The 25984-nt window shown below is 47.4% G+C and overlaps 1 protein-coding gene across 3 annotated transcripts in view; it reads left to right on the top strand.

Annotated features, from left to right (window-relative positions):
• The window catches only part of LOC126195238 (lipase 3-like), a 197175-nt gene that overhangs the window by 37402 nt on the left and 133789 nt on the right, over nucleotides 1–25984 (top strand). For 2 of the 3 annotated variants that reach the window (XM_049933766.1, XM_049933764.1), the window contains exons 2-3: nucleotides 8240–8381; nucleotides 18731–18920. In XM_049933766.1, the coding sequence (XP_049789723.1) occupies nucleotides 8262–8381; nucleotides 18731–18920 (310 nt within the window). In that variant the 5' untranslated portion in view covers nucleotides 8240–8261. The remainder of the gene's footprint in view (nucleotides 1–8239; nucleotides 8382–18730; nucleotides 18921–25984) is intronic. The other variant, XM_049933765.1, reaches the window with a different exon arrangement.

The following is a 25984-nucleotide window of genomic DNA, read 5'->3' as shown; positions in this document are numbered from 1 at the left end:
TGATTCGAAAGAGCTGCTGGGTGTCCACTTATCTATCGTCTGTATCACTGTATATCTCAAATTCACTGACTATGAGGCCTATGACAAACTACTCAGCCCCTCGATGGAAGGTTACCGATTCTGCCACTCTGACGGAAAAGTGGGCGTGGTTAACACTTGAACGCGTTCCAGCCAACATAGTCACCCTTGCTCGCCGATCCTATGGCACAATCCTCGGCCATAAGGCCGAAAAATGGAAGACCTTCGAAACTTACCCCATCTGTAACGGGGTGCGACGTGTCCACATTGAGCTGCGCCGCCAAATACGTACCTTCCTATCTCTCACGATCGCTGGTAGCTGGTCAGTAATTGTTTACGATGGTCAACCGAGGACCAGCTGCGGATGTGGAGAGGCAGGCCATGCAAGTACGGAATGCTTGCAACGCTGTTTAGTGCGGGCGCCCTCTGGCGATCGGTTTCGACCGTCGATAGCGACCTCTAAGGTCGCGGCTGTGAGACGGGAGACGCCAGCTGTCTATGACGACCCTCCTATATTGGTGTGTCTTGGAGGCCCCTGCAACAGTTCCTGAGGAGCCCCCACCATCTTGCAGCGCCGATGCCTCTGTTGCCTTCTCGTCCAGCCCAGGTGGCGCGCATGCACTGCTGCAACAAGCCGACATTGCGGTGGAAATTGAAGAAGAGGAGGCCAGCTCCACCCCCTGCCCTGTGCCGGACGCGAAGGCAAGACAGCGTAAACAGAAATCGCTCAAGCGGCATAATAAAAGGCGCATAACCTCCGAAACAGTAGCAACGACAGCTGATGAGGTGTGACAACCGATGCACCGGTCCGACTCGGCCGATCCTAACGCTCCACGCGGTTCTTCGACGCCTTCCCCCGCTAGCGGTGGGTCCGCGCACTGTGGGGATGCGGATCACTGAAGCCCCCGTCCCGGGGGATGCACTCACGTCTTCGTATGCCTCTCCAGATCCAGTGTTATCGATCTCGCTAGGAGACTGGCCGCAGGAGATGGTGATGCAGGATGCGTTTCTGGTCCGTGACGACACACCGATGCTTTTTGGCCGCGTCCACGCTGACGACGACAGACGCCTGGGCCAGCTTGACCTACACTCGCCTCTTTCTGTCATTTCGCCCTGTAGACACTCCACAGCGCGAATGCCGCCCATCTTTAATACCAAGGACAGCCGTCGCGATGGGATAGGCTTTCCGCTTCGCCACGATGTATGTCAACGGCATTACTTCTTCTTTCCAAACCCGTTTACTGCAGGATACATCATGAGCTGCGAATCTGGATGTTGTTTTTCTTCAAGAAGTCCTACCAGGACTCTGTCTCGATACCCACGCATATGACGCCTACGGCCTGTCTTTAGATGTGGGCGGAGGAGGGACGGCTATTCTGCTCAGGGAAGGAATTACGGCAACTGATGTATGTACCATCGGCCTGTGGTGTCGCACTCACCGTTCATTCACTTCCTGTGGTGAGCCTGTACGCTCCTTTCAGAACCGAGAAATGCGGAGAACTCCGGACCTTTCATGCCGAAGATACACCAATGCTCTTCCAGGGCAATGCCGACCACTTGGTAGTAGGTGGAGATTTCAGTTGCGTGCTTAGGCCATTCGACCAGATGCAGCACTCGATCACCTGCCACGCACTTCAGGCGCTTGTAACGGACTTGGCTTCGTTGGACACATGGGTAATAGAACACGGCCATCGGCAGGAAAGCACATACTTTACTAACCATTCCGCGAGCCGTTTGGATAGAGTTTACATCACACGCGGCCTACGATCGGCAGTTGTCGACGCCGAGGTGTGGCAGCGGTCACGGACCACCCAGTGTACGTGTGGACTCTCACGCTCCCCCACCAACGCGTCCGACGCAGTACGGGTCCGTGGTGCCCCAGTGTGGTACTGCTTGATGAGTTAAATTGCAGACGCGTAGTTGAGTCCACCAGGAGCAGACGCCAACGGCGTTTACCCGCCTACAGTTCCACACTTCAGTGGTGGTTATGGTGCGTCAAACCCGTCATTGTCGAGCTGTGGGCGTGTTAGAGAGCGCTGGTAAACCTCGACCGCTGATTTCTACTGTATTGTTCTCCGTGAACTGGCTGCGCAAGCGCCGTCGCCAGAACGACAATCAGCAGACACCACGTCAAGGCACACTTGCTACGCATGAACGCACTACGATTCGCGTGTGTGAGGATGCAGACGAGGGACACTAATGATATCAGTGATGAAGGACGTTCTCTGGCGTTAGGAACTTGCTTATTAGTAATAGTGATGCTGTAACTGTTGGTTGGTAATATTTACTGACAAAATGTAATCTAACGCTAGATTGCATGCTTACGACAATCCTGTACGACTTTAAAAGAGAGAGAGAGATCATTAATTGATCACCGATGCGTCGGTTCTCGATTGTGTTCAGGAGACGTATGGATTGATTAGGCGAATAATTGACCTTCCGACCCGGATTGCCTTCACACAATCAGAATCTTCGATGAAAATACCTAAGGGACCTATTTAAATATAAAAATGGAAATGAAAGCAAATGAGTGGAATTTCGTAAGAGAAAGATTAACAGGTTGAACACATTAGTGGTCTCACAAATACAATCGAGACACCGCGAGAAAGAGCGAACCTGTAACAAAGCTCATATACATTTGAACACCATTTTTGGTTAGTGGAAGAAAAGAATAAGAAGAAAATTACTGAATCGTAAAATATTAATATATTTTGAACAAATTGGCATTAAACTTCTACACATTGACAAATACATAATAAATGCATGACTTACATCTGATATTTCTTTTGTAAATGGCGCAGTCCAATAATCGCTGCTTTGTGAGTCCGTTCCTTCTTAAAATTAAATGTCCCTGCGTATGCGTAAGTACATTGTATCCACAACCGAGTTACCGAAATGTTTGTTCGTCGTTTCACATAGTTTTTACACAAAATAAAAATACAACTTGTAGCAATGCTATGTAGTACGTCTTAACATGTCGGCGACCAAAAGTACCAGGGATAATGAAGTCTCTAGAATATTTCTTGACAAAAGATAGATTGTTCTTTCTTTTGTTTCGCAGCTTCTTGCTATCAAGCGCTGCGGCAATGATTTTAAATACCTGCGCCCAGCGGGTCATAGTGTTTATTTAGATTATTTAAACGCTGGACGCGCGTCTTGGTATAGGGGTACATTATAAAAAAATATTTGGTCTCTTTACTCTCGCGCTGTGATGCTTAGCATTTTTACGAACTACAGCTCGTTCGCTGTCCTTTTCTTTTATGACAAATATCTCATATGCAAAGTATCTGAAACCCAATAATATTACAGTTCCCTCAGAATATCATGGAGGAGACGACTCAAGAGGCATCTCATTACAGAGGTGGAGACAGAGGATGGACGATGAGTCGATAATACAAATGAATTTCGTCCGAGCGTTCACACAGTCATATACTTTTCTGTACGAGCGAGATTGAAACATGGATATTGGAGTCAGGGAAGTCCTATTCGACCTATCCGTCTCTCAGAACCCACAAGATCATGCTACGCTCTTGTCAGAGGTGACTTTCGAAGAACTACGACGGGCCATGTTGCTCGGTGCTTCCAACAAGAAAGACGCCCAGCACTGACGGACTCCCTCTTGCACTTTACAAACTTTTTTTTTTTTTATATTATGGGCCCAAAGTTGATCAGGATGTAGCGAGAACTCCTGAACTTCGCTTTTTAATAGACTCTCAGTGAATTCAGATGGTTCTGAATTTACAGAGGGCCTCTTGATTCCGGTGGCATAATCTGGTGGAGGCTGTCACCCATTTTATTTTCGCCCCTTGACAATGCTAACCACAGACTACAATCTGTTGACTCACATCCTCCGTGAGAGGTTCAGTTGTACGGTAATGACGGCCATTCGCACTGATCAAACCTGCCTCGGAGAAAACACTAATGTGTTTACGACTTTGAGCACTTACAGAAACGTAGGAGCGGTGACATAACCATGCTGTCTCCTTGGTGCTCCTGCTGCGCTGGATTTCGGCCATACTTTCGATCCCGCCGATCGTGGATTCGTGCATACAGTTATGGAAAACATCGACATCCGACGCGTGACGACATGTGTCTTGCTTCGTTTGACCCAGCTATCGGACCACTCCCGTCCATGTCAACAGGTCCGCCAGGTAGGGCTGCCCTCTTACTGCCATGTTATTCTCCATTGCCCTCGAGCCAGCTCTTCACGGACTACGGCGACCCTTGGAGGGAATTAACCCTCGCTCTGTGACCTTTCGATGTGGTGCGTACACCAACGATGTGATGTTCTTAGCACAGACTGGTGACGAAATACGTATGGCGTTTTCCTGCCTCCAACATTATGGAGCGGTACCAGGCAGTGTGATCAACTTACGAAAATCACGCTATATGTAGGTGAAACGAGGCATGCCTGCAGAAGTTGATGTATCCCTGACAAACGCCCCAATGCTCAAATGTTTAGGGATATAACTCCATCGGCAAATACAAGGTGCGGAGTCCTTTACGTGTCATAAGGTCTTACAACGACCCCGAATGCACGCTCGCCTCAACAAATTTAGATCGCTGGACCTTATGCAACAAACTCGGTACGTCAATGGGTATGTGGCTTCTCATTTAACCATTACGCCCATGTATTATCAATGACAGACATAATGGTCCGGAATACAGGCAGCGTTCAGACATGTGGTGACTGCGGGTGCAGTTTTTAATACCGTTCCCAACGAAGGTGTTGGACTCATACACATCAATGCGGCGACTTTGGCTTTCACAAACAGACCATGTTAGTGGCACTCTGATAGCAGATGTGGTCCTATACAGATTGGGCCCACCGGTACCTGTTGGACATTTGTCGCCCTGGCTATCTCATATAGGACATTTCTCGTGGAACACTTACACGTTGGCCGGCCGGAGTGGCCGAGCGGTTAAAGGCGCTACAGTCTGGAGCCGCACGACAGCCACGGTCGCAGGTTCGAATCCTGCCTCGGGCATGAATGTGTGTGATGTCCTTAGGTTAGTTAGTTTTAAGTAGTTCTAAGTTCTAGGGGACTTATGACCACAGCAGTTGAGTCCCATAGTGCTCAGAGCCATTTTGAACTTACACGTTGGGAGTTATATCAGAGACATGGAACCGACAGCAAAGATTTATTATAGTGTCCTCCAACGCTGGAATCCGGCTAGCAGTGTTGAATGACGGTACCCCACGGCCGATTGGCCGCGCGGGATTAGCCGAGCGGTCTTAGGCGCTGCAGTCATGGACTGTGCGGCTGGTCCCGGCGGAGGTTCGTGTCCTCCCTCGGGCATGGATGTGTGTGTTTGTCCTTAGGATAATTTAGGTTAAGTAGTGTGTAGCCTTAGGGACTGATGACCTTAGCAGTTAAGTCCCATAAGATTTCACACACACAGGGCCGACTGGACGCGGGTTTGGTGAGCCATCCACTCGCCTTTCTAGTCTAATTTTGTGTGGTCAACGTAGTATGTGGTCACTAACGAAAAATTTCCTACCTGTCCCATTCACCTAATTGAGGATCCCATATGCCGCCTTGCAAGTCGGTAGATACGGACAAAAGCAGGTTGAACTGCGGCCCAGCACGCGAGTGCTGGAAACTGCTCCACCAGATACTGGCTTTCCTTCTACGCCACCCCTTTGTTTCGATTGTGTCCATGGATCTCTTACATGCCGTCATTTACTTCCCGATGACCCAGATGAAAGCAGTCAACCGCGTAAATGGAATGGCGATACATTACATGTGACATGACAGCGAAAAGGAAGTCATTGATCTGTAGCAATACAAGATGGTCGAGTTCACTGACTTAATGAACAAAACTTTTTTGCTAACGATTTGGGATCCTCTGTCATGGAACTCACAGCCCCGCTGGGGTGTATCGGGTGTGAGAAGAAGTTGAACTACAGACATGGTGTTTCCATGACACCCATACGGTAACAGAAAGAGTCTCTGACTGTATGCAGCGGCGCGGATACTCCGACAACTGGACGACTGGTGACGACCGGTGAAATGACAACCGCCTCTTACTGTCTGCCCGCTTATATACACTTCAAAAAAAGTTTTGCATCACCTCGGTTCCGAGAGTTCCGGGACCTGTACAGAAAACTGGAATAGAGATCTACATAAACATTATTTCCGCCCGTTTTATTGCTCATGAAAACCACACATTGCATGTCGTACCACCATACAGCGGGACCTTCAGAGGTGGTGGTTCAGATTGCTGTACACACCGGTGCCTCTAATACCCAGTAGCACGTCCTCTTGTATTGATGAGTGCCTGTATTCGTCGTGGCATACTATCCAAAAGTTCATGAAGGCACTGTTGGTCCAGACTGTCCCACTCCTCAACGGCGATTCGTCGTCGATCCCTCAGAGTGGTTGGTGGGTCACGTCGTCCATAAACAAGCCTTTTCAATGTATCCCAGGCATGTTCGATAGGGTTCATGTCTGGAGCACATGCTGGCCACTCTAGTCGAGCGATATCTTATCCTGAAGGAAGTCATTCACAAGACGTGCACGATAGGGCGCGAATTTTCGTCCATGAAGACGAATGCCTCGCTAATATGCTGCCGATATGGTTGGACAATCGGTCGTAGGAAGGCATTCATGTGTCTTACAGCCGTTACGGCGCCTTCCATGACCACCAGCGGTATACGTCGGCGCCACATAATGCCACCCCAAAACAGCAGGCAACCTCCCCCTCGCTGCACTCACTGGACAATGTGTCTAAGGCGTTCAGCCTGACCGGTTCAAAAAATGGTTCAAATGGCTCTGAACACTACGCGACTTAACTTCTGAGGTCATCAGTCGCCTAGAACTTAGAACTAATTAAACCTAATTAACCTAAGCACATCACACACACCCATGCCCGAGGCAGGATTCGAACCTGCCACCGTAGCGGTCGCTCGGTTCCAGACTGTAGCGCCTAGAACCGCACGGCCACTCCGGCCGGCTGCCTGACCGGGTTGCCTCCAAACACGTCTCCGACGATTGTCTGGTTAAAGGCATATGCGACACTCATCGGTGAAGACAACGTGATGTCAATCCTGAGAGGTCCATTCGGCATGTTGTTTGGCCCATCTGTACCGCGCTGCATGGTGCCGTGGTTGCAGAGATTGACCTCGCCATGGATGTCAGGAGTGAAGTTGTGCATCATGCAGCCTATTGCACACAGTTTGAGTCGTAACTCGACGTCCTGTGGCTGCACGAAAAGCTTTATTCAACATAGTGGCGTAGCTGTCAGGGTTCCTCCGAGCCCTAATCCGTAGGTAGCGGTCATCCACTGCGGTAGTAGCACTTGGGCCGCCTGAGCGAGGCATGTCATCGACAGTTCCTGTCTCTCTGTATCTCCTCCACCCCCGAACAACATCGCTTTGGTTCACCGAGACCTCTGGACACTTCCCTTGTTGAGGACCCTTCCTGGCAAAAAGTAACAATGCGTACTCGATCGAACCGCGGTATTGACCGTGTAGGCGTGGTTGAACTACAGACAACACTAGCTGTGTACCTTCTTCCTGGTGGAATGAGTGGAACTGATCGGCTGTCGGACACCCTCTGTCAATAAGGTGCTGTTCATGACTGGTTTTTTTACATCTTTGAGTCGGTTTAGTAACATCTCTGTACAGTGAAAGGGACTGTGTCTGTGATACTTTATCCACAGTCAACGTCTGTCTTCAGGAGTTCTGGGAACCGGGGTGAAGCAAAACATTTTTTGATGTGTGTATAAGGCGATCCCAGTGTATAAGATGGCTCTTTTTAGCTCACATGATGTCATAATTTTTGATGCATAACTCCAATTTATTGTTGATTTTTAATGTAAGAGAAACCAAACATTTTGACAGTGCACCTCGGTGGTGAGAGGTGGGAGACATCGTGGCCAGGCGTCGGCATTCGACCCCTGCCCGCCTTGCCTCTGACTCTGGACCTTTAAACTGGTGGGCTGCGGCGCTCGCGGAGTATCGCTGCGGCACGTGGCGAGTTCTAGCAGTGCTGCTTTGTGCTCGTTTCTCCCTTCTTTACTACATAAAAAAATAGATATGGGTGACCCTGGGTACATAAAATCGTATCTGTATGAGACCACTAAAGCCTCTGACATTCTGTCATTTCACTTGTATAAGACATCAAATTATTTTTTCCCGTTCGTGGCACATTCTGTTATTCGCTACTCGGACACTTCAAATATTTTCCTTAGGTAAAACATTCTCTCTGTCCGGCAGGGTCCACCGCAAGTCAGAGGGGATGGAGCCCGCCAGCCTGCTGCACGCCGCCGCCTCGCTGTTCCTGGCCGCCCTCAACCTCACCTCTCCTCCTCCTCCCAGCAGCGAACCACCGGCCGACCCGGCGGTCTACGCCACCGTGGTGAGCCTCCAGCGCCGCCTCCGCGTCACGCGAGATGTGTTCCATCCAGTAGCACAGAATCAGGGGAAGGCTGCGACATTTGCCGATTGATATTATTGTGCTAGGGCTCTCTGAAAAGTTTTGCAGACAGCATCTCCTTTCGTACTCGGCTACTAAATAATGACAAAACCATACTCCAAGATAAGATTTAGAGGTATCTGCAGAGGTCAAATTTCCTGATACATGTCCACAACGCACAGTAGAGTGTGCACAAAAAAAGCTGCCCGTTTCTGGGCCAGTGGTGCAGGAGGGGGGGGGGGGGGGGTGTGCATCGTTGTAGTTAGGCAGCTAAAGATTACACACAAACACGTATCTAGCGTAATTTACATGCTACTGCTTTTCAATCTGTAATCGGTCGTATTAACAGGTTATATTAGTATTATCAATGATCTGACAGCTACAGGTATTCAATGACACTAGTATCTCACTTGAGCAGCAATAAAGAATCATGACATATAAAAATGGATGTACATATATACTCCACATATGTGCGTTTGTATGTATGGGTATACGTTCCACATCTCCTCCTAAGCCACAGCACCAATTACAACCAAACGTGGTATATGCATCAGGCACTAAAAAGAATCGCCGTGGGGATAGGAACCACACGTCTATCAAAATTTTGACGATGGGGGTGGGAGACATGCAACGAACTTTACACATAATTTCATAATTTTACGAAAGTTTTTCTCCTGATAACCCTCAAAAATCAATGACGTGAAAACACTTCATCGCTCACACATTTTTCTGTTCATGCAGTGAAAGTGTCGCTTAAATCGTGAACTGAGTTACTACTTATTTACTAGATCCGTCTGGGAGCAGACAGGGTGTGTGTGCTCCAGGCTTATGGGGCTTTTGTGCGTTCATGGCTAGACTATGGGTGCACAGTGTATGAGTCAGCGGGTCTTTCTTATCTGAAGATTATCGGTGCCATCCACCGTGAGGGGATTAAGCTGGCCATAGGTGTTTACAGGGCCAGCTCAATACCCAGTCTCTGTGCCTGTGACTAGGGAGCCACCGTTCACCATCCGGCGGCAGCTCCTCATGGTGCGTCAGGCCTGTAAGTTACTAGTAGCTCCGACTTCATGTGTATACCATACCGTTGCAACGTCTCACCAGCAACACTGCCATTTCCTGTCTGCTTGCTGCATGTGTTGGAGTCACGTGGTGTGCAGCAAATGCAATGGAAATCCAGTGTTTTAATCATCTGCCGTCTTGTTTTCTGCAGACGCCCAGAATAATTTTGGATTTAGTTCAGCACAGAAGAGGCTGCACTCATTACTGAAGGACATTTTAACTGAGCTCCACACCATTAGAGCTGTCTTTATGGAGGGGAGGGGGGGGGGCGGAACAGAGGGACGCTGTTGGTCACTCTGCAGTTTTACCTGATCGTGTCTTCAAGGTCCGACTGCCTCAAGAACTATGTCCGACTTCGCAGGCCCTGAAGCAGATGAGACGAGATTCCAGTATTAAATTCCTCGTCTGTTCCAATTGTCTGATTGCCTTTCACTCTCTACAACACTTGTACGCAGCAGATAAAGTAGTCCAAACGTTGCAGGACAACCTCCTCCAACGGCTGGGGAAGGATCTTCCATTTTGCTGGCTACCAGGACGCATGGGTAGTGCGGGGAACGAAAGGGCAGAAGTAGCGGCCAAGGAGGCGTGTCACGATGCTCAGTTAGTTCAGCGTGCCATCGCAATGCGTACAGTACAGAAGCCTGGCTGTTGACATACAGAGTCTCCGACGTGTAAAGCCCACTACGCGGCCGTGGCGTACCTCCTCCAGCCACGGCGGTGGAACGTGGTTCTCCTTACTCAGCTTCTCATAGGACACAGCTCTACGACGCTTAGCTTCTTGCTTCGGCGATAGAACCCTCCACTGTGTCGTGCTTGTGGTGTACAAGTCACTGTGGCCCACATTTTGTTAGACTGTGTTTTATTTTCCGACCAGCGGGCAGCGGCAGATTTGTTGACATATGGGCCCTCTATTTTGAGTAATGTTCAAACAAATGCGGTGAGAGTTTTGTGATTTTTCCAACATGTTTTCGAAAATTTTAGGAAGATGTTTTTCACCTGTTAACAGGGTGACTGGCTCACAGACGTTTTTTGTTAGTGGTAAGCCAGCCACTGTTCCCTGTGCCCCCCATTTAGCTCCTCTGTTGTTTTATTTCTCTTTTAATCCTAGGTATGGCAGCTTCTATTCTTTGTTCATTGTCTTAAGGCGTGTGAGATAGAATGACTATGTGAGCAGCGCGAGGGAATTGTCTGTGAGTGCATGAGTTTTAATTTACAGGTTTCATCCTCACTTTGTATTAACATTTTCATTTTAGCCACATTAATTTCTTGTAACGTGCATCACGGAGCTGATAACGTCGCCGTTGAGCGCCCGTAATCCACAAAAACACACACACACTTACTCACGGGGACTGAGCCAGAATACGCTCACAAAAAGAAACCTACTAATAGCGCACATTCTCCCGCAGACGTCGCCAGGAGGCGAGGAAATTCTTGGCCACTGGCGCTAACGCACAGTATTCGCGCCCTCGGTGACTGCCACAGCACGTTCACTCACTGCCCCTGTGACCACCAGTGCTCGTTCCTGGGCGTTCCTATACCGTCAGGTACAGACCATCTGCTCTGCCATGTTGCTTCATCTGCGTCATTCTTCTCCAGAAGGGCGTCAAGCAGAGACCTCCCACGACAGAGTAAGGGCCCACTGGAGGGGACTCATGCCTACCGGTCACAACCGTGGGGGCCCACGGCATACTGCGGGAGCAACCGACGGGGCGTGGCTGGCTGTGGATTTAGAGAGCACGAGGCCTGTCATGCTACAAGCTCCCGCTGATACATGGTCGTGCATTAAATAACGACCAACAATTTTGATCTTAGAACAGATTTATTCTTAAAACTTAGAATTTGATGACAATACTAGTCACCATTTCTTCTGAGTTATCTATTTTTGTACGTAGTTTGCATCACGTTTTATAGTCTCATAACGTTGTTGTGTGAGAGCAGAAAAACCTTGTTCGCAAGAGCTGTTGTCCTGAGGTCGTATCCATGATTCCACTGCGTAACTTACGCTCTCATCAAATTCAAAATGTGTCTCTGGTACAGAATTATCAAGTGGCCCAAACACATGGCAGTTATATGCTGCGGGGTGGTGGGAGAGGCAGTAATGTTCTATTCAATTTGGCGATGTGTTCCCCGATTCTGAGACTCGCGTATGTGATTGAACTGTCGTACTGGAGCAAGATTTTTTTCGGGTTCCTGTCAGATGAAATTCGTCGGAAATGGTTGTTGAGTTCCTTATGAGTCTTCACATGTGCCTCTGAATTAAAGGCTGCCACTTTTGGTGACACAATCACGAGAAGAGACCATCGCTACCCGCAACAGAGGGAGCTGCCTCGCATTTCTTCTTCTTTCGTGGCAGCCTGTGGTACCCCTCGAGTTACTGCCTTCTTCCCACCACGCCAAGGTAACTGTGACGACGCAGTTTCGTTTCTGCCCACAGGAAACGTGCCTACTCACCTTCCGGTGATTTATCCTTCTGTCAGAGAACGAGTAAAGTCTCTCTATTGGAGAAACTGTAGTGGAACAAGTAGCACTCCACCCATCTGCATGTCGAGCTGGAATTTTTATTGTTTCAGATTTTTGCAAGCTATTGGGCGAAAAAATGTCTTTGAATAAAAATTCTACTGTATTCTGACTTCTTTGTTACAAAATAACCGCCAAGTGAATGCTTGTCTCAAGTTACAATAATGACAGACACGCAGTCACAGTCACTCGTAATAGCCAGCTTAGGAAATCCAACAGATCGTATTAACAAAAAATTCGCAAACGGATTGTCTGTGACAGAATCCTTGTTCTATGTTTTCGAAATCACTTTCTTCGAACTTTGAGATCTCGGACACGATTCGAATAAAATGCCACCCGCCATTTAGTTACATAAAAACTCACGGTTTACTCATAAATATAGGTTGAAGTCCGAATCCATTCTATACGGCAGAAAGCAATTCTTCTAGCCCACAACGTAGCGCGAACGTGTTGTCTCCTAACTGACAGAGATGCGGCAGCCAATCCGATTTCAGTATAAAACCGTGCTACTCTTCAGCCTGAACTAATAACAACTTAATAGCTTTTATGAGCAATTTATTAAAAGCACAAAGTTATAAAATACACAGATATCAAAATACCCATCTCGTTATCTAACTGAATTATCTGAATTTCCCCAGTACCATACACTGACGAATTGCACTTTTCACTCGTTATGTGAAACATAGCTTGTCAAACTAGTCATTCTTTCACAATTTTGTTTTCCTCGTTATGCGAATTGTGCGTTATGGGAGGTTCTACTGTATGTAAATTGCTCTGGAGCTCACCCTATCTGGAGTTGGGACTGCAGCGCAGATCTTGAAGAACGGAAGATACAGGAGCTTCAGACTATGAAGTGCATCTCTCATGTTGAGGCCAAAAAGATGTATTAGGTCACGCTATCCCTGACGTTCTTCCCTTGCTTCGGTTCTCAAACAGCCACTGCAGAAGGGCGATATTACTACGTGAACGGAGGTTGCTATTGTCAGTACCAGTACTTGTGTTTGTCAGTGCACTTGTGCCTCCCTCCAGAACGTCCGAAGGGCCACCATTGCAAACACTGCGAGATGCCTTGCCGCTCCAAAAAGTCAGTCTGGTTCACCGTGACTCTGGAGCTGCCTCAGTGGAAAAAAAAAAAATAATAAAATACACGAAGTCCAAGGCGAAGAATCACCACTGCCAGAGACGGGAAGTACACAGTCCAACGATGTCGACGTCGTTCTCCCTGACATCTCTCTCGACTCTTCTTCAGAGCTCGTGGACCTTGTGTCAGACTGGGGCCCAAGACTGAGCCTCCAGCCATTGCGGGATCCCTACCCTGGCAGACAGTCAGGATGAAAGGGCTACTCCCATGAGAGACGTTTCCCATCGTACAGAGGAACATTAATGGGTTTAGGATATATGTGGAGGAACTGAAACTCTTAGCACAGGATCGCCCGCTGTGCTTGTGTTTGCAGGAAAATCAATTTAAACCTTCTGATGCTCCTGTACTACGGGACCATGTGCTCTATCGCGAGACTGACCTGATTGGGGAAAGGGCCAAAGGACGGCTTGCTGTGTTTGTCAATAACGAGCACCACTCCTCTGCTCTCGCCCTGGCTATTGACCTGCAATCAGGTGCAGTCGGAATTCTTGTGCGTTGGAAGATCACTGTTTGCTGACTTTATTTTCGTTCGCAAGATGCTACCGACTCTGACGCTCTCACAGATGTTATGGAACAACTCCCCTGACCTTTCCACCTACTACGAGACGTGAGTACCAATCACGTCTTGTGGGGCTCGACTTCTACTTGCCCTCAGGGTCGCATCTCACGAGCTGTTTGTCCTCAGCACAGGAACTCCCACTCATTTCTGTGCGGCTACTGTGCCAGTCTCAGCCATTGACCTCTCTTCCTCCTCTACAGCCCTCGCAGACTCTGTTCAGTCGGGAGTTACTGACGACCTTCAAACAGTGACCACTTCCCTCCCCACTTCACATTCACCTCCTAGATGGAGGCACACTTGAACAGAAGACAGAAAATAGATGGCCAGCACAGCTAACTGGAAGTTGTTCAGCCAGCTAGCTGTGTTCTAACACCGAGACAGCGTCCAGCAATGTGTGCAGCACATCACACAAGTGACCCATTATGCCGCTGACTTCTCGGCACCGAAGTCCGCAGGTCATCTTAGAAGGCAACCCGTTCGTTGGTGGACCAGAAACTGCCGTTCAGCAACCCTGACAGACGTGTGGCTCTCTGACGATTTAAGTATTGTCTGACAGCAGACAACCTTACGGCCCTCGGGCTTAATTAAGGAGAGCATGAAAAGGTCATGGAAAAATTTCCTGGACTCGATCAACCACTCAACTTTTTCTGTAAAAGTATGGAAAACCTCAGGTGCATTTCCGGTAAACACAGTAGCCAATAACAGCAGTCCAGAAACAGGGGTCTCTCCAAACAACATGCAGAGACATCAGTGATGATAGCAGAGCATTTGGCAAAGGTTACTGCCAACTTCAGCCAGGATCTGGTGTTTCGCTGCTAACGAGCGACTGTAGAGAGGGACAAGTAGGACTTCAGATCCGAAAATTCTGAATCATGCAACTACCCTTTCTCCACGTGGGACCTGGAATCGGCACTGCCTGAGACTCGCGACACTGCACTAGGTCACGGCCGAATCCCGTGCTGCATGATTCGACATTTGCTTACAGCGTCAAAGGAAATCTTCCTCGAATATTTTAATCTGATGTGACAGACAGGGACTTGCCCAAATCTTGGAGAGAGGCTGTTCTGATACCTCTCCTCAAACCAGGAAAGGATCGCACAAGTAGTTATCGGAGCTTCACCTTAAAGAGCTGCATGGGAAAGATCCTAGAGCAAACAGTTAACCGCCGTCTGATCTAATTTTCAGAGACCAGGCAACTCTTCAGCCACCATCTGTTTGTATTCCAACCTGATCTTACTAGAGGCGGGTGTTCAGCAGGGTTTCCTACGTAAACATCACTGTCTCTGCGTATTCTTCGGTATCAGTAAAGCGTACAACACTATTTGGAGACACAATGCTCTCGTGCAACTACATCATAGGGATTTCGTAGCCAGCTCCACATTTTCATACGGTCCTTCCTCTCCAAGCGCTTTTTTTAGGTCTCGAATTGGCGATTTGCTGTTGCATCACTTTGAGCGGGAGGATGGTGTTCTATGGGCAATCTTTTAATACCCATAAAAAGTACCTCGTTTACCGTTAGGAGTCCTGTACAGTGCACTTGATTTGTGGACGACTGCACTGCTTTCTGTTGCTCCTCCAGTGTTGCAACAATCACCCATAAGTTGGAACTTACAGTGCAGACGATAGGTTAGTAGACTGCAAAGACAGCTTTTCAGTTTTCCGCAAATAAGGACTGTGTGCTCATTTTAATCTCTCTCGTCATTTTTTATTTTACCTGATCTGCGTATGGAGAACGCCACTCAACATTTTAAAGACTCAGTGAACTTTCTGGGCCTCATTTTTGACTCGAAACAGTCGTGGTTACCGCAGCTGGGAGACGTGGAAGCCAGAACCCAGAAAGGCACTGAATATCGTAAAGTACCTTAGCTACAGGTCTCGTGGAGCAGACAGGGCGCGTCTGGTGCAGTTTTATAGGGCTTTTGTGCGTTTGCGGTCAGACTATGGACCCACAGCGTACAGGTCTGTGAGGCCTTCTTACCTGAAGATTCCGATACCTGTCTACAATCCAGGAAAGGATAGCACATCCACCAGCCCCGTACCCAGCCGCTGTGCCGAGGCACCATCCGGCCGCAGCTCCTCATGGTGCCTCAGGCATGTAAGTTCCTCACATCTCCGACTTCATCCACATACCATAGCGTTGTTCGGCCTCCTGTGGAAGGCATTCTCTCCAATCGTCCAGGAGCAACAATGCCATTTGGGATCCATGTATAGTGTGTGCTGGAGTCGGTGTGGAGCACGTACAGCACCAAAGGTTTTAACTGCCTGCCACAACAGTTGCTGCAGAGGTGCAGAAGAATTTTAGATTTGATGCAGTGCAGCAGAGATTAGAGGCTCACATACCTTTTAATACATTTTTTATGACATTTTAACTGAGCAGCACGAGTCTAAAGCTGTATTTACGAATGGTTCTAAACAGATGAGGGCCGTTGGCTGCTCTGTTTTTTCCTTGATTGTGTCCTCAAGGACAGTCTGCCTCAAAACTTTACTGTCTTCGATGTGGGATTATATGCGAACTTGAGGGCACTGGAGCAGATGAGATGTGCTTCGAGTGCTAAACTCCTTGTCTGTTCCGCTTCTCTGAGTGCCTTTCACTTCCTACAACTGCTGTATCTTGCAGTAAAGCAGTACAAAATATTCAGGGAGCCCTCCTCCAACTACAGTGGGTGGAGAAGGAGATATGTTTCTGCTCGGTACGAGGGCACGTGACTATTGCTGGGAACTGGAGGGCAAATGCCGCACTAAAGGAAGGGTGTCGTGATCCCACGTGTAGTGTCTTCTACTATTTCTCCTTCGCTTTACGGCGTGTGATATGGAATATATGTGTGTGTGCGGGTGAATGCGAGTCAGTGAGTGATACAGTGAGAGAGAGAGAGTGAGAGAGAGTGTAAAGAATTTTAGCCCTATTCACCATATTCGTTTCCTTTTAATGTTTCTAAGGGCGCTGATAATCTCACAATTGAGATCCTGTACACCCTAAACGACAACAACAGCAAAGTCTGTGGATACTGTCTGTGATATATGTAGCGAATTCAGTTAGTAACACAGAAGTAACAAGCTTAAATGTCATGCATGGTGCGCGTTTTTCACGCATTTGAGTCTTCATGACGTCCCATCTCCTGAACTATTTGGGGCACCATGATATAATTTTGTGTATACATTTAGCGGTGTATATGGATTCTGCGACATTTATTAGGAATAGAGTTAGCGGCACAGAAGTAATAAGCTTAAACGTCATATATGATGCGGCAGTTTTTCACACATCTCATTTTTTATGATTTCATATCCCCTGAGCCATGGTAGGTGTGTTGTTTCTACCCCAACAGCATTCGTTACACACTGTCGGGGATATACGTATGTTGCAAGTTAAGTTGAAATCGGTCCTATGGTTTAGGAGGAGATGTGCAACATATATACATACATACACTCATACATAGACGACTGGCCATTAAAATTGCTACACCAAGAAGAAATGCAGATGATAAACGGGTATTCATTGGACAGATATATTATACTACAACTGACATGTCATTACATTTTCACGCAATTAGGGTGCATAGATCCCGAGAAACCTCTGGCCGTAATAACGGCCTTGACACGCCTGGGCATTGAGTCAGAGCTTGGATGGTGCGTACAGGTACAGCTGCCTATGCAGCTTCAAAGCGATACCACAGTTCATTAAGAGTAGTGACTGGCGTATTGTGACGAACCAGTTGCTCGGCCACCATTGAGCACACGTTTTCAGTTGGTGAGAGATCTGAAGAATGTGCTGGCCAGGGCAGCAGTCGAACATTTCCTGTATCCAGAAAGGCCCGTACAGGACCTGCAACATGCGGTCGTGCATTATCCTGCTAAAATGTAGGGTTTTGCAGCGATCGAATGAAGGGTAGAACCACGTGTCGTAACACATCTGAAATGTAACGTCCACTGATCAAAGTGCCGTCAATACGAACAAGAGGTGGTCGAGACGTGTAACCAATGGCACCCCATACCATCACGCCGGGTGATACGCCAGTATGGCGATGACGAATACACGCTTCCAATGTGCGTTGTCCGCGATGTTGTCGAACACGGATGCGACCATAATGATGCTATAAACAGAACCTGGATTCATCCGAAAAAATGACGTTTTGCCATTCGTGCACCAAGGTTCGGCACTGAGTGCAGCATCGCAGGCGCTCCTGTCTGCGATGCAGCGTCAAGGGTAACCGCAGCGATGGTCCCCGAGCTGATAGTTCATGCTGCTGCAAACGTCGTCGAACTGTTCGTTCAGATGGTTGTTGTCTTGCAAACGTCCCCATCTGTTGACTCAGGGATCGAGACGTGGCTGCACGATCCGTTACAGCCGTGCTGATAAGGTGCCTGTCATCTCGACTGCTAGTGATACGAGGCCGTTGGGATCCAGCACGGCGTTTCGTATTACCCTTCTGAACCCACCGATTCCATATTCTGCTAACAGTCATTGGATCTCGACCAACGCGAGCAGCAATGTCGCGACACGATAAACCGCAATTGCGATAGGCTACAATCCGGCCTTTATCAAATTCGGAAACGTGATGGTACGCATTTCTCCTCCTTACACGAGGCATCGCAACAACGTTTCACCAGGCAACGCCGGTCAACTTCTGTTTGTGTATGAGAAATCGGTTGGAAACTTTCCTCATGTCATCACGTTGTAGGTGTTGCCACCGGCGCCAACCTTGTGTGAATGCTCTGAAAAGCTAATCATTTGCATATCACAGAATCTTCTTTCTGTCGGATAAATTTCGCGTCTGTAGCACGTCATCTTCGTGGTGTAGCAATTTTAATAGCCAGTAGTGTATATACATACATTTTGGTAATATCTGTGTATTATTGAGTGTAAACAATTTTTTGGCATTATTTACTGAACGAGAATCTCATTGGTGGGCTGCCTTCGCCAGTGCTGCCAGTCCAGACCAGCCCCTGGATATTAATGGTCCTACTGTTCAGTCAGGGGCAGGGTGCGGCGGATCTTGCAGTTACTGTGAACTGTTGCAGACGGACGGATGCAGGGATTACGGCTTGACGTGCGAGACGCACGTGGTGGAGACTGAGGACGGCTACCAGCTTACAGCTCACCGCGTGCCAGTTCCGCCGGGCGTTCCCCGCCGTGGGGCTCTGCTGGCCGTTTCAGGGCTCATAGGTTGCTCTGACACCTTCCTCCTGCTCCACCCGGAGAGGTCGATGCGTATGTATCAATTTCATCTCTTGTAAACTAACGATATAATTGTACACATTTCTCTCATGTATATATTCCAAGTTATACTCACTTGCAATAAGAGATTAATGTATGTATGCTTCTGAAACAAACCAATAAGGAAATCGAGGGAAACTCACTGCTACCCTCTTGACGACTGTCCCATATAGGACACGCCATTTCCACTGCAGACCCTTTTGCTGTTGACATTTTCCACAGACCTTCTTCCTTGTGTAATGATTCGGGGCGAGCGAGTGGCCGAGTGGTTCTAGGCGCTTCAGTCTGGAACCCCGCGACCGCTACGATCGCAGGTTCGAATACTGCGTCGGGCATGGATGTGTGTGTTGTCCTTAGGTTAGTTAGGTTTAAGGAGTTCTAAGTTCTAGGGGACTGATGACCTCAGATGTTAAGTCCCATAGTGCTCAGAGCCATTTGAACCATTTCGGGGCGAGTGAGTCCGCTATGACGTACAGTGGCGGGGCGGTGAGGCGCTAGTGCCGGCCAGTGCTGGCAATGTCCGCTTACTCCGCCGTTAGCTGCAGAAGGCTGTGGTGGTGGTGTGCTGGATGTGTTCCATCTGTGTCCTACTCTGTTGGCACTGTTTGCTTCACTCAGCGGCACATGCCCCAGTTGGCGCTGTGCAGCCGCAAGCAAAAAGGGTTAGCTACGTGAATGTCTGCCCTAAGTCTCTTAGAAGTCTGCTGCTGCTGCAAGAGAAGCTCACCCCAGTGTGGATGGATGACAGTCGTACTGCCATCAGCCTGAACTGCTGCCCTCCGAGGCACAAGTTTGGATGCTGTTGTTGAGGCTCATGTGTCGTACTGCTCCAGATACAGACTTAGCTTCGTGATCTGGACTGGTGGTTGTGGATGGCCAGACTGACTTGGGGTGCTCACTGACCGATCATGTGGCGGAGAGTTGCGTGGCCGTGGTGTCGTGAAGGGTGCTGGCAGACCTGTGCATAGCTGTGCTAGGATCAATAGTTTCTATACTGGCAACTAAGCTTGTGCCGATACATTCTTTCCAGGGACAGTCGGATCAATATCTTCGCGGTCCCATGGTGTGGATACTTCCCTTAGGTTGGTTCATAGCCGCACTGCTTTTCTGCTGTGTCGCACCTGAGCCTGACCCTCCTTGCGGTGGGAAAACTGGCTTCTTTATGAATTTGCGTAACAGAGCTTCCGCACCTTCCTGCTGGCCTCACATAATGCTCCATTGGAGTTACCTCTCTCATAGTGACGCCCAAAATTTGTGACAGCGTTAAACTGGTCCGCTATTTCCATTACCTTTTCATTTTTTAATTTATCATTCATATAGTTTTTAACATTCTCCTCTCATACGATTTTATCCTACATTTCCAAAAAAATATGGATGTCTCACCCATACTATAATGCGTTTCTGGCCATGGCTCCTACAGTTTCTACTTTGATTTAAAGTCAATTTTTTATATCCAAATACTTACTATGTTGTTTAGTTCATCCTTAATCAGTTTCTGGTTTGTGAGGGTGTGACCCATTCAACAATATCTATGAGGATCATATTTCTTACCTCTTCCCTCTAAATTTTCCTGTCTAATTATTTTCCTTCACTCTCTCCATTGCCTCTTGTAGATACCAGCTGAAAACACTGACAGAATGCAGCCTTCCCTTACAGTTTTATTGACATCAGTTATGTTTCATTATTACTCCCTTTATTATATTTCTTGTAAGTATTTATTATTTATTGTCTTCTCCACATGACCACTACAATGTTGTCACATAATCATGTCATTCCACTAGGTAAATAATATTAAATATGCTGTAGAGTAATAATAATGAATGACGATAAATATTTACTGTATCAGACGTTTCTCTCAAATTATTAATAATGGATAGAAGATGAACAATGTTACAGTTATATTCTACTGTTAAGATGTGCCAGCAGTTACCTACAATTATGTGGCATAGCTTTCGAAAACCCAAATTAATATGGCTAGGCCAGGCATCAAACGTGAATCCTCCTTACGGAAACAGTAACAGGCGATTTGTTTTAGTAATTTGTCAGAAAAAATTACGTAAGGGATTTGTGCAAATAACAGATTCCCACAGGAGTCCCTTAACTTATGCTTCAGAATATGCAATATGTCAGCTCATCATTTCTTTCAGAAGCACCCTGAAAATTAATAATATAATTTATTTGCGAATGATAAGCATGGGCATGTTGGTCATTTGAGCATTATTTTCTGTTGTGTTTGGGGAGCGGGTAAAACTGTCCCCGTCACTACAGCACATACACTCAAGAATGAATATAAGTAGGGAGAAGATGACCTCTGAGCTCATTGTAGTAACCTCAGTCAACTAAGTACTAGCGTCCATGATATTACTGAAATAACACCATATATGGTACATTTTTCGCCAAAAGGTCTTATTTGTGCTTGATCTGAATTGTTCTCAAAACACTGTCACATTAGATATTAAGGACTGAATCTATACAAAGCGAGTCACTTTAACTTCTTCACAGCTGGTGGATTAAAACTGTAATTTTGGAAGTTGTGAAACGGTACGGTGAGTCCCATCTCATGAGCGTTATCAGTTCAGAATATCTGAGCGTCCTCACAATACGCCAGCCACACTGAAAATTATTCTTTTGCCTTGACAATGTGCCTCAGAAGGGAGGATGAGTTGTAAAACGTGTTTATTTATTACATATTTGTTCCTCTTTGATTCATATCGTTTCCTGCACACCTCTCTATGTGACTGAATGCGTGGATGAGTTTGTTTTGAAAGTTCCGTGGGAAAGCAGTGTTACCATGTGTATGTCTGAGTTGTTGCCAACCTGACACTGATCTGCTAGGCGAGTACAGCGGAAATCGCACATCAGACACTCTAGCTAACAGATCCATTCTGCCCTCCACCTTCTGTTAGGATGTAACCTGGAAAAAAAATTCCCAACTGACAGAAGCTATTGATCTGTATACATGCGTATAAGATGGTTCTCTGCACATCATAGTTAGAACTTAGAGTTAGATATTATAGTGACCCTATGATAGGCTATCTACTTCATTTTCCAGTTCAAATCGCTGTCATCTTGTGAGTTAACGACCATTTCGCTCTCATTTAAATATATGGCCAAAAGAGTCAGCCTACAGGAATTGTGAAACGAACCCTGTCATCCAGGACCGCGTACCACATAGGGCGCAGATCCACCACGAGATGGGGAAACTCACAGGCGTCTATTGTCTATTGAGGCCTAAGCGCTGTAGTGTAGAATTGAGACAGACGAGAACGTACGTCATAGGGAAACCCAGTAGAAGCCGCTTGTGGCCAAGGAGATGTAGCAGTGTTAAATATGGCGGACCTAAGATCGGCCATAAAGGGAAACATTTATGAAAACTATTTAATTCTGTAGTAATGCAGGCAATCAAGCCACAGTAATTTTAATCAGCCATCCTCCATAAATTTTCATGGTGACCCCCATTAAAACTCGAATACTGGACATATCTATCATACTTTTGGATTTAATGTTAAAGTGAAATTAACAAGTTTTGTAACAAAGACCTGAATGCTAAAATCTGAACGCTTTGGTCGATCTTAACGGTCGACATTTTATATAGAAGCGCATCATTAAAACGACAACTCGGTTACTTTATTTCTTTAAAAGCTATAGCAAATTTAAATTATCAGTATTTTCAGTTAAGTATCAGATCATCATTTCGTCCAAACAAAACACATTGAACGATGACAACATGGCACCTTATTAAATCATTAGGTAATAGAATGTTTGTTGTAAAGCTTAGTGCATAATAGTTACTTTTGTTCCTTATTTATTTATCAGAAAGCACATTGGTGCAAGGCTACTGGCTGTGGCATTCAAACCTAAGAAGTAAATTGTATTGGTTTTGTGTAAAAGAATTTAACGTTTATTATGTAATAGATCTTATTGTTACTTTATATAGAACGTGAAAGTGGTCAAGCTTTGATTATTTAAATATGTTAAAATGTAAAATAATATAGAATAAGTTTAGCCAATCAGATGGGCGGCTTCAGGAAAGGGAACTGCAGTACTCAGTTGAGCGAGGATATTCGGCGCGCGCGAAACGCTGCCGGGGACGGGCAGAGGGGCAGCCCTGGTGCAGACGCGGAAGCGGACAGTCGGCCTTAAGGCAGCTAGGAAGTGAAACGACTTAAAAAGATTCGCATTGAGTGGTATCGTGGGACTTAGTCTCTGAGCGGTGAGCAGCCGCGCGCCTAGTGTGAACTCTAACTTTTCGAGTAGATAACTTGTATTTTGAGATGAGATTGTAAATGATCGAACCGTATGAAATGGATACGCGCTCGAGTGTAACACTAACTCTAAATAGGACTACTTTCGCTGATAGTTTGCTTTCTGAATAAACATTACTTTGACCAAATCGCAACTGTGTGGCCTACATCATTTATGAGTCGTTAATTTAGTTCCCGATATTATTATTACTATTATTAAATGTTATATTAACTTTGTATTTCGCAAACTCGAACTCAGCCAGATAGTTTAACCAAAGGGTCACAAGTGTCTAATTTAGGGCATGTAATGCGACACTTGCGGTTCAACCCCTAGACGAGTTTGAGCCAAAACATTTCGATGAAGGGGAACCACATGTGACCCCGAACATCTTTGGGATGTTAGCTCACACGGTTCTCCTCTCACATAGTGGAAACTACACGGTACCTTGAGGAAATACACTCCTGGAAATGGAAAAAAGAACACATTGACACCGGTGTGTCAGACCCACCATACTTGCTCCGGACACTGCGAGAGGGCTGTACAAGCAATGATCACACGCACGGCACAGCGGACACACCAGGAACCGCGGTGTTGGCCGTCGAATGGCGCTAGCTGCGCAGCATTTGTGCACCGCCGCCGTCAGTGTCAGCCAGTTTGCCGTGGCATACGGAGCTCCATCGCAGTCTTTAACACTGGTAGCATGCCGCGACAGCGTGGACGTGAACCGTATGTGCAGTTGACGGACTTTGAACGAGGGCGTATAGTGGGCATGCGGGAGGCCGGGTGGACGTACCGCCGAATTGCTCAACACGTGGGGCGTGAGGTCTCCACAGTACATCGATGTTGTCGCCAGTGGTCGGCGGAAGGTGCACGTGCGCGTCGACCTGGGACCGGACCGCAGCGACGCACGGATGCACGCCAAGACCGTAGGATCCTACGCAGTGCCGTAGGGGACCGCACCGCCACTTCCCAGCAAATTAGGGACACTGTTGCTCCTGGGGTATCGGCGAGGACCATTCGCAACCGTCTCCATGAAGCTGGGCTACGGTCCCGCACACCGTTAGGCCGTCTTCCGCTCACGCCCCAACATCGTGCAGCCCGCCTCCAGTGGTGTCGCGACAGGCGTGAATGGAGGGACGAATGGAGACGTGTCGTCTTCAGCGATGAGAGTCGCTTCTGCCTTGGTGCCAATGATGGTGGTATGCGTGTTTGGCGCCGTGCAGGTGAGCACCACAATCAGGACTGCATACGACCGAGGCACACAGGGCCAACACCCGGCATCATGGTGTGGGGAGCGATCTCCTACACTGGCCGTACACCACTGGTGATCGTCGAGGGGACACTGAATAGTGCACGGTACATCCAAACCGTCATCGAACCCATCGTTCTACCATTCCTAGACCGGCAAGGGAACTTGCTGTTCCAACAGGACAATGCACGTCCGCATGTATCCCGTGCCACCCAACGTGCTCTAGAAGGTGTAAGTCAACTACCCTGGCCAGCAAGATCTCCGGATCTGTCCCCCATTGAGCATGTTTGGGACTGGATGAAGCGTCGTCTCACGCGGTCTGCACGTCCAGCACGAACGCTGGTCCAACTGAGGCGCCAGGTGGAAATGGCATGACAAGCCGTTCCACAGGACTACATCCAGCATCTCTACGATCGTCTCCATGGGAGAATAGCAGCCTGCATTGCTGCGAAAGGTGGATATACACTGTACTAGTGCCGACATTGTGCATGCTCTGTTGCCTGTGTCTATGTGCCTGTGGTTCTGTCAGTGTGATCATGTGATGTATCTGACCCCAGGAATGTGTCAATAAAGTTTCCCCTTCCTGGGACAATGAATTCACGGTGTTCTTATTTCAATTTCCAGGAGTGTAGCATGCAGAACAGTAGTAATCAATCGTTTACGTAAAAAACGAAGGTCGCTATACTTGCAAAGTCAGCCAAATACTATAGCAACTCCATGCTAGAGAATTATTCTGCAGAACAAAATGTTTACGGTCTTCTGCTGATAATGCTAATGTGTGGTGCGACATAGCTGAGACTACATGACAGTTCAAAGGAACAGCAAACTGAACAATAATAGTACACATTTTTACACATAATAAACGAGGATTGTTATGCTTTAAACTAGCCATTTTCCAAACCACCCAAACATTACAGCGACTACACGTAGGGCATATATTTTATCTTGCAGTGCTGAAAGTTTGTCATTTTCTGCTCGTAATACTAAGCAGGCAAGCCAGTGATAGTTCAAACAAGCTAATAATCATCAGAAATGAAATAACATTCTATAATCGGAAGTTATGCCACAGCCTGACACTGTATTTGCCTTAACTTGACAGTGCATTCTAGCTACAGCATCTTAAAAATGTGTTGCGGTACCAGTAGCTGAGCCGGCCGTTGAGGCCAAGTGGTTCTAGGTGCTTCAATCCGGAGACACAAGCTGTGATCTGCATGGGAAAACATGTTGATGTGCTGTCCCACAAATTCTCTGGCAGCACGACAGTGGATGCGTCAGATGGTATTACGATATACGCCAGCCATCACACAACAGCAACTGCATGGTAGTCAGCACTATGATGTCTATGAAGTCACAATCCAGGAAGTGTGGTGGCGGTCTCAACTAGTGGAGGGCCTGCACAGTCGCTCTGACTCTGGAAGGGGACTCTTTCCACCGCATTTTCTTTAAACGAAGATATAACCATTGCTATCCTACTGCAGTGGTAGTGGTAACAGCACAAATAGGCTAGCAACTGATTGGGGGAAGTTGTTTAGAAACATGACAAGTGGACTTAAACTTAAGGGAA

The sequence above is a fragment of the Schistocerca nitens genome, chromosome 7 (genome assembly GCF_023898315.1).
Source record: "Schistocerca nitens isolate TAMUIC-IGC-003100 chromosome 7, iqSchNite1.1, whole genome shotgun sequence".
In the NCBI taxonomy this organism is placed as follows: Eukaryota; Metazoa; Arthropoda; class Insecta; order Orthoptera; family Acrididae; genus Schistocerca; species Schistocerca nitens.
The sequence above is the reverse complement of the archived record's forward strand: the minus strand, read 5'-3'. Positions and strand labels throughout refer to the sequence as shown.